This window comes from Eublepharis macularius, chromosome 10, assembly GCF_028583425.1.
Source record: "Eublepharis macularius isolate TG4126 chromosome 10, MPM_Emac_v1.0, whole genome shotgun sequence".
Taxonomy (NCBI): Eukaryota; Metazoa; Chordata; class Lepidosauria; order Squamata; family Eublepharidae; genus Eublepharis; species Eublepharis macularius.
In genome coordinates this window covers 30,728,721-30,743,161 of record NC_072799.1, presented here as the reverse complement: position 1 = coordinate 30,743,161, position 14,441 = coordinate 30,728,721, and the positions used below count along the sequence as shown (strand labels likewise).

General features: G+C 47.3%; 1 protein-coding gene across 1 annotated transcript in view; it reads left to right on the top strand.

Moving 5' to 3' along the window:
- The first annotated feature begins 5,531 nt into the window (after positions 1-5,531).
- DKK2 (dickkopf WNT signaling pathway inhibitor 2) overlaps positions 5,532-14,441 on the top strand; it is an 81,993-nt gene continuing 73,083 nt past the window's right edge. The window contains exon 1 of the mRNA XM_054990075.1: positions 5,532-6,337. Within this exon, the coding sequence (XP_054846050.1) occupies positions 6,089-6,337 (249 nt within the window). The 5' untranslated portion in view covers positions 5,532-6,088. The remainder of the gene's footprint in view (positions 6,338-14,441) is intronic.

The following is a 14,441-nucleotide window of genomic DNA, read 5'->3' as shown; positions in this document are numbered from 1 at the left end:
GGCTGAGTAAGCAAGAAGCAAACTTTGTATTGTCGAAGGCTTTCACGGCCGGAGAACGATGGTTGTTGGGGGTTTTCCGGGCTGTAGCAAACTTTCTTCAGTCAATTAGCAAAGAGCCCAGTAGCACTTTTAAGACTAACCAACTTTATTGTAGCATAAGCTTTCGAGAGCCACAGCTCTTTTTGTCAGACGCATGGAGGGTATGAAGAAACTGGCCAGAGATATACAGGTGGGGAGGGAAGAGGGGAGAGGGTGCAGGTAGTAAGGGCCATGTAAATGTAAATAAGTTCATGAAAGAGGTGGAATGCACAATCCCGGCTGGGTGTGACCCCTCCCCTCCATGGCAGAATCTGAATAGAATGCCTGAAGGCAGTTTCTTTGGGTAATGAGATAACCATTCATAGTCTCTATTCAATCCACTCACTGACTTTCTTCAGTCAATTTTGCTACTACAGACTAACATGGCTAACTCCTCTGGATCTTCAGTCAATGAGTGTCAAGGTACTAAGCACCCCATTGGCTTAGGGCTACTACATTTCATTTTGTTTAAATGGCCTAATGTACATATTAGACTAACATGCTGTTAGATTTTTTGCTAATTCACAATAACTAATGTGGAAAACATTTGTATATGGCCCCATCAGTTTAGGACACGGGACTGCCATTTGCTCTTCTCATTGTCATTCCACACCCTCAGTTAAGCCAGGTGTAAACGACCTACGAGGAAATGAATTGTAAGCCAGCGAGGTTTCTTTCTCAACTGTGGCCACTCTCTTCAATGAAATGCTTCCCCATCACAACCCTCTTGAGAGAAATTACTCTCAGGGTGCACATTTTCTGTCAGTCGGAGCCCCTTCCTCTCACTTCCAAACACAGCAGGATTACTTGGAAGTTAGTCGTGCTGAAAAGTTTGGGAAGGAAGTTTTTTTTTCCTTAGTGCTCATATTCCTCTCCCTTCCTGTTGGAAAAAGCCCATCAATTTCATAGCCTGTCTTTGAGCATTTCCCCTTTTCTACCAGAACACTGATTGATTCGTTTCAGCTTTCCTGAAGATGGAGCTTTGGAAATCTTAGTGCTTTGCCTTTTGGAAACCCAGCCCGCTTGATAGTCTCTTGGGTGAAATTTAAACTATCGTAATGTAGTTGTGTGTGCGTCTTCCTCAGCATTAGGTTGACTTGTGTGTAGCTCAGCTCTAATGCAACCAGTGTGGTTAGGGCAGGGAAGTTCAGATCAGATGGAGATTAGCACACAGTTCATAAACCTATTTCCTTTGAAGTCCCATTGATTTCAATAGAACATACTACCAGGTAAGTCTCTGTTCACACCCCAACCTTAACTTTCCACTGACTTCAGTGGACTTTACTTCACTCTGCCATCAGTGAGCAAGATCCAAGTTCAATAGTAGCTTAAAGACCAACTAGATTCCCAAGGTATGGCTTTTGAGAGTCAAAGCTCCCTTCCTCAGATGCCACACTCTGGAAATCTAGTTGGTCTTTATGGCACTAGTGCACCTGGATTCTACTGCAAACCAACAGGGCTACCCACCTGAAACTATTTGCCACCAGTGAATCTGTAACCAGGTACTCTTCCACCTGCCTTGATCCAGACCCACTGACCCCCCCCCCCCAAAACCAATGAATTTTGTCCTTTAAAAATTCTCTGATCCAAACATTGACAGAAAAAGGAGATTGAAAATGAAACCAATAAATGTGCCGGAACTGAATACCCATCCTCAGAAGTTCCATTGAGATAAAAGGAATTTATTCCCCACTCAAATGGGCACATCAAGCCATCTTGTCCTGAGTTAGGCTATTGCCCTGTTACGATCACTGTGGTCCATTCTAACTGACCGCAACTCTCCAGGGTCTCAGGTTTCCTGTGTGTGTTATGTGCCGTCAAGTCACCTCCAACCTATGGTAACCCTGTGAATGAAAGACCTCCAGAATGTCCTATCATTAACAGACTTGTTCATATCCTGCAAACTGGAGGACGTCGCTTCTTTTATACAGTCAAGCCATCTTGTTTTAGATCTTCCTCTTTTCCCTACTGCCTTCCATTTTTCCTAGCATTATTGACTTTCCAAATAATCTTGTCGTCTCATGATGTGACCAAAGTTCGATAGCCTCAGTCGTGTCATTTTAACTTCTAGGGAGAATTCAGGCTACCTGATATTTTTGAATGGAGATTGGGGAAGGGGGGGCGAGGTTGCATGCAAAACCGATTCTCTGGGGCACCCTAATCACAGCACAATGGAGAGAAAAACTGGGGCCACCGCTCAGCCTCCCTGAGCCTCACTACTTCGAAATCATGGTCTTTCTATTCCCCCGCGGGCAGCTACTCTGGGATCTCCCCATCCGCGCCGTCTTTCCTAGCAGCATTTCCACGTGGCTTGCGCTCATTACCAGCCCCAGGGACCGATGCTTTGGAGACTTTTGGCGGGGGGGGGGGGTACGCGGGTTGCCGGCTCCCCCCTCCCTCCTCATTCCTTTTTGGGGAGGGAGATGCGGCTCTTCTCCCACCGTCCGATCGGGAGGTCCGGGCGAAGGAGCCTGGAAAGATTCTCGTGCGATCATCAAAGCAAAGCACCAGAATCTAGGAGACTCCTCCGAAGCGAATCTGTTTACAGGAAGGGAAAGAAATCGACAAGAGGAGCCCTTCGCTTCCCATCGGCAACCGCCAAGGGAAACGGGTTGCAGCGAGCGGGCAGGACGAGGAATGCAAGCCCGCTCGCTTCCCTCCCCTCTTGCCCCCTTCCTCCCTCCCCAGCAGCGGAGTAGATTAACAGTTGAAGCATAAACATTTCACACAAGGGGCTGGGGAAGGGGTGCTAGATGTAAAAGAATACAGACAGTTCCAGGAGGAAGCACCTGAGGCAATGCAAAAGGGACTCCCAGCATAAATAAATCTATTCATTTGCAGGGGCAGTGAAGTAACTGCATAGGATTCGGGACTCAGCCGCGCTGGTCTGCCGTAAAAGAGCAAGATTCGGGTCCAGTTGCACTTTAGAGAGACCAACTACATTTCCAGGTAGATTTGCTGGAAACCTAGTTGGTCTCCAAGGCGCGACTGGACTCGACTCTTGCTCTGCATAGGATTGCGCTGCGAGTCAGATTCTTCTGCAGCATATAATCGGGGAGGGGAGGGCGAGGGGGAGATGCTACGGCCGTCAGGCCAGACAGCCAAGCGAGGAGCTCGTCCCATTCTGCGACGCACAATAGAAGCAAGATCCGGACAAGAAGCAAGATCCAGACACTTTTTGGGTGCGGCAGGCCACTCCCAAGCGGTGCCAAACAAGTGTGTACTCAGGAGGACAATGACCTTCTCAGCCGAGTAGCCATGCCAGAGAAGGAGTAGCCGCGCCACAGCAATCCCGTGGCGAGTGACTCCATTAAGTCTACTGATTTCAGTATGCTCCGATTGGAGTAATCCTGCACAGGTTTGCACTTTCAGTCTGTTGTAGCAAAAAGGAACAGGAGCCTGGTGGCTCGGTAAAGACTAACGCGTTGCTGTTTTCTACGGCGCTACCCACGTCTAGCCTTTATAGTCTGTGTACTTGGGGAAAGTCATCTTTTTAGCCCAGGGGCTGTGGCTCAGCGATAAAGCCTCTGCTCGGCATCAGAAGGTCCCAGCCAGGTTCAAGCCTCTGGTTTATAGGCTCTGGTTAAGTGCGTGATGCAAAAGACTTCTTCTACCCAGGACCCTGGAGAGTGGCTGCCAGTCAGACTGCACGATACTGATTGTAGTGGACCAATGACCTGACTAGCAGCCCTGTCCTTAAGTCACAGTGAACTCACCTACAACCTTGCATGTACATGTGAACATCTGTTTGCAAGCAAGGGCCAAGCTGTGTTCCCTTTGCAAAAGAAACCAGGGACCAACGGTTGCATAAATGTGGGGTTTACATGCAACATGAGAATTGCTCAAGTATAAGGCGGCTTCGTGGGTTTAGCACGGACTAGATGCATACAGGCGTCATGACTGTTTTAGCCCAATGTACCAGTAACAAAGGAAGCACGTTGCACTCACTGGGACTACTCTGGTGCTTACCTGCGTGCAACATCACAGCTTTTGCCAACCCCTAACCATCCCGCCCAACCCGCATGTGAAAAAGAACGTGCCTCTGAGCGGCTACAGACTCCCAGTTCCGCTCCCAGATCAAGAGGGAACTGACTTCCAGGCAAGCCGCGGCCGCAGCGTCTGAGAAGCCCAGTGGCCCCAAAAGTTAGTTTCGGCGAGGGCTGGCAGCCCGGAGAGCCGGGCTGCCAACCCGGATCTTTTAGTTGAGCGCAGTCGAAATCGGTGGATCCGAACCAGGGGAAGGTTCTGTTCAAGCTCCCGAGACTAGACCTGCTTCCTATATATTCCTATATTGACGCAGGAGCTCCGCTGGTTTCAGTATACCTGGAAGAAGCCGATTTCTGTTGGTCACAATGGCCGTTGTTTTAGGTGGGTCTGCAGTAGGACGGCAGGACTGGACTGGAGTTCGGGGCACCAGCAAGATTCGAGAGTCAGAGCTCCCTTCTTCATATACCCTTCAGGTATCCTTCTACTTGAAGAAGGGAACTTTGATTCTCGAAAGCTCATTCCCTGAAAATCTTGTTGGCCTCTGTTCAGGTGGTGCCACTGAATTCAAAGCCTCGTGTCTATTCCGTATTTCGCATCCTTGTGCCAACCGAGTTGCCGCGAGCAAGTGCGCCTGAGACACAGAGAGGCTTCAGGGCGCCAGGCACATGGTCCTTTTGACCAAAATGGTCCTTTATTGACCAAAATCGTATGTCCAATACTCGCCAGCTTTCAGAGTGACACAGAGCTCTGGGCGCAGACTGGAAAAGCGGTGCGTGTGTGTGTGTGGGGGGGGGGATGTGTGTGTGCACACATCCAGTAGTTCAGACCGACCTTCGTGCGTCCTCTTCTCTTTTGTTTCTGGACTTGAATTTCTAAAAAAAGTGAACCGAATGCCTTTTAACGCGGCCCGTCCTGGACCCTCGAGCGTGGAATCTCCTTACAGCAGCCGGAGTTGTTAAGTGGCAAGAAATGGAAGTCGGTGGCCCGGTTGACCGAGGTCTTGGGGGGCCAGCATGGCAAATCATACCGATGCTTTGGCCGTGTCTGTTTCGGAGAAAATGCGTGTTTAATAATAATAATAATAATAATAATAATAATAATAATAATAATAATAATAATAATAATAAATGGACTGTGATGATTAATGATACTAATGACACTCCCAGACCTATGTGAGCAGCTACCGAGGAGGGAGAAGCACTCTGGGCACGCTCAGAGTCCCCCTTTCCCAGGGCACAGCCGGCTCCAGAGCGGATACTGGGGCTCCCCCTCGTCTCCCAGCAGGGAAGGCCGCCGGGTGGGAACTGGGAGGAGAAGTGGGGAGTGGGCGAGTGAATGAGTCAGCTTCCCTCGCTGTCACTCCGCAGCTTTGGGGGGCGGAGGAAAGCGCGCTCCACCGGGGGAAGCTATAAAAGCGAAGGGGGCAGAAGGAGAGGCGAGTCGAGCGAGGCTGTCGCGGACTGAACGATCGACGGACAGACAGACGACGCGGACGGGAAGGTGCCTGGCCGGGCGGGGAGCTGGCTGGCTGGCTGGGTTTGTGGCTTGCCTCCCGTCGGGATGTCCGGGGCCAGCTAACTGAAGGGAAGGAAGAGGAAGAAGGAAGAGGGGGTCGCGAAAAGAAAGAAAGGAAGAAAGAAAGAGAAAAAGAAAGAAGCCAGAGCAGCGCTCGCCAGCCCAGTCGTTGCTCGGAGGGAATCCGGTTCGCGTTTGCCCCGCTGGCTGCTGCCGCGGCTCCGGAGGAGGCAGGGGCCGACCCCGGACCGCCTCGCTCTCCAGCCCCCGCAGAGCTTGGCGGGCGGGGGGTCCTCCCGGGCTCCCGCCGGCGCTCCCCGCACGGAGCGCTCGCCCGGCCGCTTCCCTTCCGCGCCCGGGAGGCTCCCCGCATGGCACCCTGGAGACTTTGACCGGCTCCTCTGGGCCTCGCTCCCGCCCGCCCTCCGTCTTGGCAAGCAGCCCCGGGAGCCGCCGCTCTCGCCCGCCCGCCGCCCCGCAGCAGCGCTTCGTGCCGGGCGAGGCGATCATGCGGAGCGGGAAGAACGCCGCCGCCCGCCCGCTCCTCTTCCTGGCCGCGCTGCTGGTGGCGGAGAGCTCCCAGCTGGACGGCACCAAGGTGAACTCCATCAAGGCCACCCTCATGGGCGAGGCGCCCACGCAGCCCACCAACCGCTCGGCCGCCCTGCCCCACGCGCTGCCCCCGGGCGCCGGCAAGAAGGGCAAAGTCCTGGGCCAGGGCGGCAAGGCGCTGAAGCATTTCCACCGGCAAGGCGAGGTAGGCAGCTGCGCCGCGAACCCCTCTGCCCTGCCCTGCCCTCCCCTGCCCTCCCCTGCCCTGCTCTCCGCTTGCCGCCTGGGGCACGGCTTTCTCTGTACAACCCCTGCCCAAGAAGAGTCCAGGACCCCCTTCCCAAGAGCACAAGCTAGGGCCGCGCTTCTGGCAAATAGACGAAAGAGGCACCCATTCTCCGGCCCTTTGCTGACGCGGGCATGCAGGGCTCAGCTGAACTGCCTCTAAACATGGAAGTTCTTTCATTCTACAGTCTCTGAGCTGTAGCAAAGTAGCATCAATTGTAGCAGAAAGGAGTGTTGCTCAGTCCACACAGCCCTTAGCTCGCTGGATCTATCTATCTATCTATCTATCTATCTATCTATCTATCTATCTATCTATCTATCTATCTATCTATCTATCTATCTATCTATCTATCTATCTATCTATCTATCTATCTATCTATCTATCTATCTATCTATCTATCTATCTATCTATCTATCCATCCATCCATCCATCCATCCATCCATCCATCCATCCATCCATCCATCCATCCATCCATCCATCCATCCATCCATCCATCCATCCATCCATCCATCCATCCATCCATCCATCCATCCATCCATCCATCCATCCATGAGGGAATATAGCCGGGTGTTTTTTCCCCCTCGATGGGGACCCAAATAGTTTACAGTGCCATTCTTCCCTCCTTTTTATCCTCACAACAAGCCTGTAAGGCAGCTTAGGCTGTGAGTGAATGGCTCAAGGTTGCCCAGTGAACTTCCATGGCAGAGGGGGGATTTGAACTGGGGTCTTCCTGATCCTAGTGCGACGCTCTACTTAACACTGGCAATTCTCTTTCTCTCTGCTTCTAATACACACACTGGACATGGTAGCAGTAACACAGAAGTGATGGCTATTAAGTAGTTGAACGATCATGTTGAATCATCCTGCTATTTGCTATGTGGCGGAAGCCCTTCCAGTTTGATGAGAAGGTGCCAAAATGCAAAGTTCAGAGCAAAACCACAATATTGGCAGTGAATAAAAAGCGAGGACTGACTTCCAAGCACACTTACTTGGAAGTAAGCTCACTGGAAATCAATGGGAAATCCTTCCAAACAGATGTGCAAGGTTTGCGTTTCAGATTAGAGAAGCAGTTGTTGCCGTCCCAGTTGCGGATAATGTAGCAATGCTGACTCTGAGCTTGGGGACCAATAACTGAAGGCTTGGAGTCCAAATCCTGTCCTCCCTGCTGCTCCTACCCGCATGAAGTTCAGGGAAGGGGAAGGAAGGAGGTGCTGCAGTTTGTTCGTTAATAATGTTTCTATCTCTGTCTTCCTTCTGGCTGTGCAGAAAACTTGAACAGGCAGTTTTTAACTAACGGAATTTGTTTCCAGCACTCCATCTACTGGAATAAATCCTGTTAGTCTTTCGGGTGCCACCAGACTCCCGTTTCATTTCGCTGCAAGAGACTAGCATGATGAGACGACCCCTCTTGGACAGACATGCTGATTAGATTAAGTTGACCTGGCCTCTTTGTTTAGTCTTGTTGTGTTCTCTGCTGGAGGGTCATAGGTGTATTGCAGTCTAAGAGTTATGCTCAGGAAGTTAGGGATTGTTTTTCCCCGAAGGAATATTCCCACCTCCACTGATAGCCTCTGTCACACTTTGGGCTGGATCCGCATATCTGTTCCCTTAAGGACGGCGCCTTCCTCCAAGCACGAAGAGCCTTCCTGTGACGCAAGAGGCTATTAGTGGAACAGATCTGTGGGACACAACCTGATGCTATGGGCAAGTTGCAGACGCAAAAGATTCCACATTGACTGGGCAAATAATAAGGAGGCTGTTTCTTAACCGGCATCTTTCAAAAAAGAGAAGGAATCTTTAAAACGATTGGTTTGTGCCTTGTTAACCAACTTCACAGCGACTTCTTAATAAAAGGATTTTATTAATTTATTCACAGCAAAAACCATTTGCTGTGAAGGATACCCTGCCCAAAGCGAGCGGGGACTCTGTACTGTTTTACATGTAAAACCCATGTATCTATCTGGGAAAGGGCTGTGGCTCAGTGGTAGAGCATCTGCTTGGCATGCAAAAGGTCCCAAGTTCAATCCCCAACATCTCTAGTTTAACGATCAGGCAGTAGGTAATATGAAAGGCCTCTGCCTGAGACCCTGGAGAGCTGCTGCCAGTTAGAGACGATGATACTAACTTCGATTGGCCATGGGTCTGATTCAGTATAAGGCAGCCTCACGTGCTTGCCATGAACCCTTTCCCACTTCCATTAATCTTAAACCCATCACATCGAGAAAAGGGAACTTTCTGCATAGATTTAATAGCAGGTGATTCTTTAGTTGAGGCTATGAAATCTGCAGTCATCCAAAATTCAGCTCCTTTCACTGATAACGGAAATGATGTGATAACACTCTTGAGCAATTAAAGTTTCAGAAACCTTGTATTTAAAACTGTTGTTCTATGAAGACAGGGAACACTTGTCATTAACAGGGATAGTTACAGGATGAGGGAGAGCAATATTCTGTATCCCAAACAAGTGAGGAAAGGTAATGCTAGAATTTAGTTCAGAGCAATGTACAACTAACAGGCACAAGTCAATTAAATCACACTTGTGATTCTTTTCTGTGATTCTCTGATGGTAAATAGTGAATTAGATATATTTTGATGACTTGCCAAACCTTGGTATTATCCCAGCAAATATGTGGTGCATTGAAGGGAGATTTCTTTAGCACCCCAAAGGATCCAACAGATTAAGTAAAAGGAGATCATGCTTATGCTGCCATAATATCATTGGCTAACCTCGCCTTTCTTCTCCCATTTCCATCTCCTTCCCTTACACCATGCTGCCCCGTGTGGTTGGAATGATCACCTTTTTATTTATCAAATGACCTGTGAACACTGGAAGCTGTATTGTACTGAACTGACTGCTCCATTTCATCTGGTATTGCCTACTATGACTGGCAACTTCCTGAGATTCCTCTCTCCAAGAACGTTTCCTTTCTATTCTTACTTGTTATTCTTGCTCCGTAATCACTTTTCAGGAACGCCTTTCCTGAGATTCCATCCTAGCCCCCTTCTGCTTCTGTTGGGTCAGCTAGTAGGTGATATAAAAGACCTGTATCTGAGTCCCTGGGGAGGTGCTGTCAGTCAGTGGAGTTAATGCTACTTGATAGACGAACGGTCTGACCCAGATTCATGCATTCATGTGTTTGTCTAATATTCTGTTATTTCACCACTACTTGTGTCAGTTTCTAATTTTCTGTTATCCTTGTTTTCTACACTTAATGTACATTGAGTATAAGGCACGCTACATGCTCCATATTGCCTATAAAGTTGACATCATGTAATTATAGGGTGGTGGTAGAAGTTGTGATGCAAGCAGCATTCCCGAATGTTGTTTTTCTTTTTGTATACTCACCAACATTCCCCTTTCCATAAATCAATAGCCAGGATATCATTGATTAAACTATAAATGGGTCTGGTAAAGAGATACATTGTATGCTATAGGTGATCTCAGAGATTTCTGGAGTTTGAAAACTCACTTGCTACTAGGGTCTTGCCTTTAAGGAATAACCATTTGTGTAAGCCAGCTTTAATACACAGAATTACTAAATGTGATGCATTGTGTTATGACAATACGGTGATGGCAAAGATATCATCTGCTAGTTATCGATTCAGTGGGTCTGCTCTGAGAAATGCTACTGAAGTCAGTAGCACTTACATAGAGATGGGATTGTACTTAGCGGCTAGGAACCTTACAATTTGTATCTCATTGTAAGCAATATGAATAATACCATTTGTTCATTCCTCTCAATCAAACAATGAGACTGCTCTGGAGAATTATCCCTACAAGCTTCTGGGGTGTAACCATCTTCTTGACCTCCTCAATCGATCAGAGTTCCTGGCCTTACAATATTAACACAACAAGGAAAAAGTATTCAATCTCACCTCTGCTCAGACATTCCTGTCTTTCCACATGGAAGACTTCTTTTTGCAGAGGAAAAACACTTGTCATTAACCTGCAGTCTGAAAGAGAACGACCCTCCTCTCCATTAAATTGGCCCTTAGAAAATGCTGTGGCAATCGGAAGTTCTTCCAATGTGAAATGTTGAATGAGGTTCAAAAACAGGTCCTTAAAAGATGGGGAACCATGAGGAATTTGAGAAACAAAGGTTGATGAGGAAATTTCATTTTCCTCTAATCCAAATCTCCCTTTCCAACATACCATACTCTTTTAGGGCAGGGCTTTAAGCAATTTCCCCATTCCTGTGTTTCCTTTCCCACTTCAGCTGATGCTCGATTTTTCTCAGTATTCAGTGCTTGCTAGCACCTGTTCAGTCTTCATCAGACTTTTCCTTTGAGTTTTCTTTCAGTTTACAAAGTCATGTTTTTCTGCATACCCAGGGAATGTTATGAGAATGTAGAAGCTCCTTCCTGGTCTGAAGAATGCCCCGTTTCAATGCCTTACTGACAGAAACTTAACCAAGAAACTTGGTATTAGAGGAAACAAACTCTGTGTGGGAGGATTAACAGCTTGTAAATTCCCCCTCTCTCATACACTTCTAATCTCCCTTAAGAGTTGAACAGGCCAGTTTCTCCAACCGTCCCTTAACTGATTCCTATTTGCCCTCAATATTCCATGCAGTTTAAGGCATGCTTAGTCCTCATCAGGCCTTTGGGGAGTTAATTTATAGAACCATATTTTTTTCTGCATATCCCTTGTCTGTGAATGGCTATCTTAATTTTGTGATTTACATAGAGATCCGCCATTTTACTATACTGATCTTGATTGTGTGTGTAAAGTGCTGTCAAGCCATAGATGATTTATGGCCACCCCATAAGGTTTTTAAGGCAAGAGACAAAGAGAGGTGGTTTGCCATCGCCTGCCTCTGCATAGTGACCCTAGATTTCCATAGTGTCAAAATTGGGCTAGCCTGGGTTTGTCCAGATCTTGATTTTTCAAAGGTGCCTGACATCTTTCCACTGCTCACTTGAAAACAGAAAGAGGGGTTTATTGCCAAGAAACAGTACTTCTAAGGATCAGAAACAAAGGAAGTTGCTTGTGGCAATAGGAAATCCTTGGAGACACATGCCCCATAGGAAACACATAAACATCCATGGGAAGCTTTTGAGCTTGCCATCTTATATTACAGCCAGAATACTTAGGACAAGTGATGTGATTTTCCTTCAGTTGCTCCAGTTGATCCTCCTTGAAATCAGTACAGCTTTAATGTTGTTTCCATGCCGCTGGGCCCTCTTCTGCTGATAGCACATCCTGTTGATCTTTGTGGCTTCAAAGCTGGAAAGTGGCTGTTTAAGAACCATGGCTTCAAATATTCTCAACACTCAGTACATGACATTTTAATAATTTTGTTTTAAATGGACCTTTATTAGATTAGTAGCTTTCCTCAACCTGTTTAGACTGGAAGACATTGTTTGTGGAATACAAGACCTTGTTTGTTAAAAAGAGCCCGTCTTTCTACTTCTTTCATTTTGTGTGTTTTTCGGCTTTAGGAGAATTTATTTATTTAGTAGTGTTACAATATTCAAGATTGCCTGCTTTACAATGAGAGACAATGACCTTGGATACGAATGAGAGCCTGGCAGTAGATTAAAGTTTGGCTTGCCATTAGAAAACTGCACCTTTATAGATTGGAAGGGGTCTTACAGCCCACCTAGTCCAACCTCCTTCTGAACACAGAAAATCCAAAGCTAGGGCACCTCTGATGGAAGGCTGTCCTGTTCCTGTTTCAAGATCTCCACGGAGGGATAATGCCCCCCCCCCGACAATTGATTCTAGATTACATTATTAAAAATCAAGCTGGTCGGCACAAGATAATATTATACAGTATATGTTGGGGATAGGCTGAAGAATCTGCATGCCTGCAAAACACTTCTTTGGTAGATGTCGCTTGTGTGAAACTTGGTGTGTGTGTGTGATCTGCTGTTGATAAAGCAGGATAAGACATAATCTGTACTGCGTTCCATGATCTCATGTCTTGTACTCCTCTTACATGCTGGTGGGCGGGCCATTCTACACATTTTGCCGCAAGAAACCCAGGCTTCCTTCAGAGTTTGTACTCAACACCCTAGTCAACACTGCATGCAGCCATTTTTAATTGTAAATTTTGGAGTGTTAAACGGTCTCATAAAAACAGGGATTGGAATGATTCATCAGCAACAGACTAAGTTGCTCTAATAGCTGCTGCCCTTTCATTTCATTCACCTCCTGTCCATTAGGAGGAGGAGGGAGGATAGAGAGTCCGCAGGGACATTATCTCCTACTGCATCACTAACCTTAAAAGTAAAGTCAGAGTCTCTTGTTACCCTATTTAGATGGGATCAGAAATCAGGACATCCCCATTTAAAGCAACATGACAGTTTGGCCATAGGTAGGGTCCCAGCTGGCTAGGAGGAAGGAAAACACCCTGTCCTGTCCCTTTAATAGATACTTCAGCTCCCACTCTCCTGACTTTCTACAAACTACGCAAAACTGAGTTACTCAGGAGGGCTTTCTATTGAGATTATATGGCCATGTCATAGGAAATACCTCAAAGAGATGCATTGGTAAGGGATAGAGACGAGGTTATACTATGCTATTGCCTGATGTAGATATGTTCCTGCTGGGTAGTTTCCACATTGATAAAGATGTTAAGTTAATTAGTTATGCTTTGTTTCAGAAAGGTTTCGTATCTGTGCTCGGCTTTATGCTTCTTTTCAAATTTCCTGCTGCCACATCCTATTGTATCTGTTCATTGAATGTCCTAATTGTGGATCCTATTGGATTTTGCTCAATGAATGAACTAGCTGTAGATTATATTATATTCACTTACATTGGGTAATCCACCCTACGTCTCATTGAGAAAGGTAGACAGACAGACAGACAGCTAATTTCTGATGTTGATGTAAGGCATAACTACACAATAAGCCTACCCTGACCTGGATTACCCAGGGAAGCCCACTCTCTTTAGATCTTGCAAGCTAAGCAAGGTCGACCTCGGTTAGTAATTGGATAGGAGACCTCTAAAGAAGACCAGGATTGCAGAGGCAGTCAATGGCAAACCACCTCTGTTAGTCTCTTGCCAAGAAAACTCCACCGGAGTCAGCTATGACTCGAGGGCATGCTCCACCATCACCACACAATAAGCCCATCATGTGCCGAGTCTGATGGCTCACAGTCAGAGATACATCAGGAGAAGTTACTTCAAAAAGTGTTCGGTTGCTTGGCAGTTTGTGACCGGGCTGTCAGGCATACATTTAAAAGCATTTACTCGCTTGGCATTGCAGGGTGGGAGAAGGAGCTTCTGGTTTTCCTCTCCATTTTGCGCTGGCCAAAGCAGGAAAGCACGGTGGAGAGGGAATCCAGAAGCTCCTTCTCCTGCCTTGCAATACCAAGCGAGTAAATGTATGCCTGACAGCCCGGTCACACATCCATGATCCAACATGTGTTGGGCATATTCTATAGCTTGGCCCTTAGGGTTGTTACAAAACTGTCTGAATTTTTCCTCCACATTATTTACATACTGGAGAAAGCTCCTCCGTCTGAACTTCTGGTTGTTGTGTGGCTATTACAAGTGCAGGATGCATTAAAAGAAAAGAAGGCCAGGGAGTCTTGATACTGAGCATATGAGGTGAGAACTTGAATGCTGAGCATCTGAGATTGAAACACATTGGTGCATCTAGCCCAGTATAATCTACTCAGGGCCAAGCTACACATGACGAAAGACACTTGCCTGGCAAGTGGATTGAATGGAGGGCAAGTGAACAGGGAGAAATACACTTGCTGTTCAAGTGTCATTTGTCACTTGTAGCTTGGCCCTCAGATTAACGAGTGGCACTCTGGCAGTAGGTTCTATGCAGTGTTACCCCAGTTTCAGACTAATGAAAGGGGGAGGGTGATTTTTGCCATCCCCCCACCTGCTGCTGACCCCTTTATGCTGTTCTTGGCTGTCTTCCAGGAGAACTATTTGGGGGTTATTTGGTGTTGCAACAGGAGCACAGAGGTGCAGCATTCCTACTTTGTCAATGCAAATACCTTCCACTAGAAGACATTCACTGCAGGATCCAATCCACTAAATTCCATGGGCTTCGACTG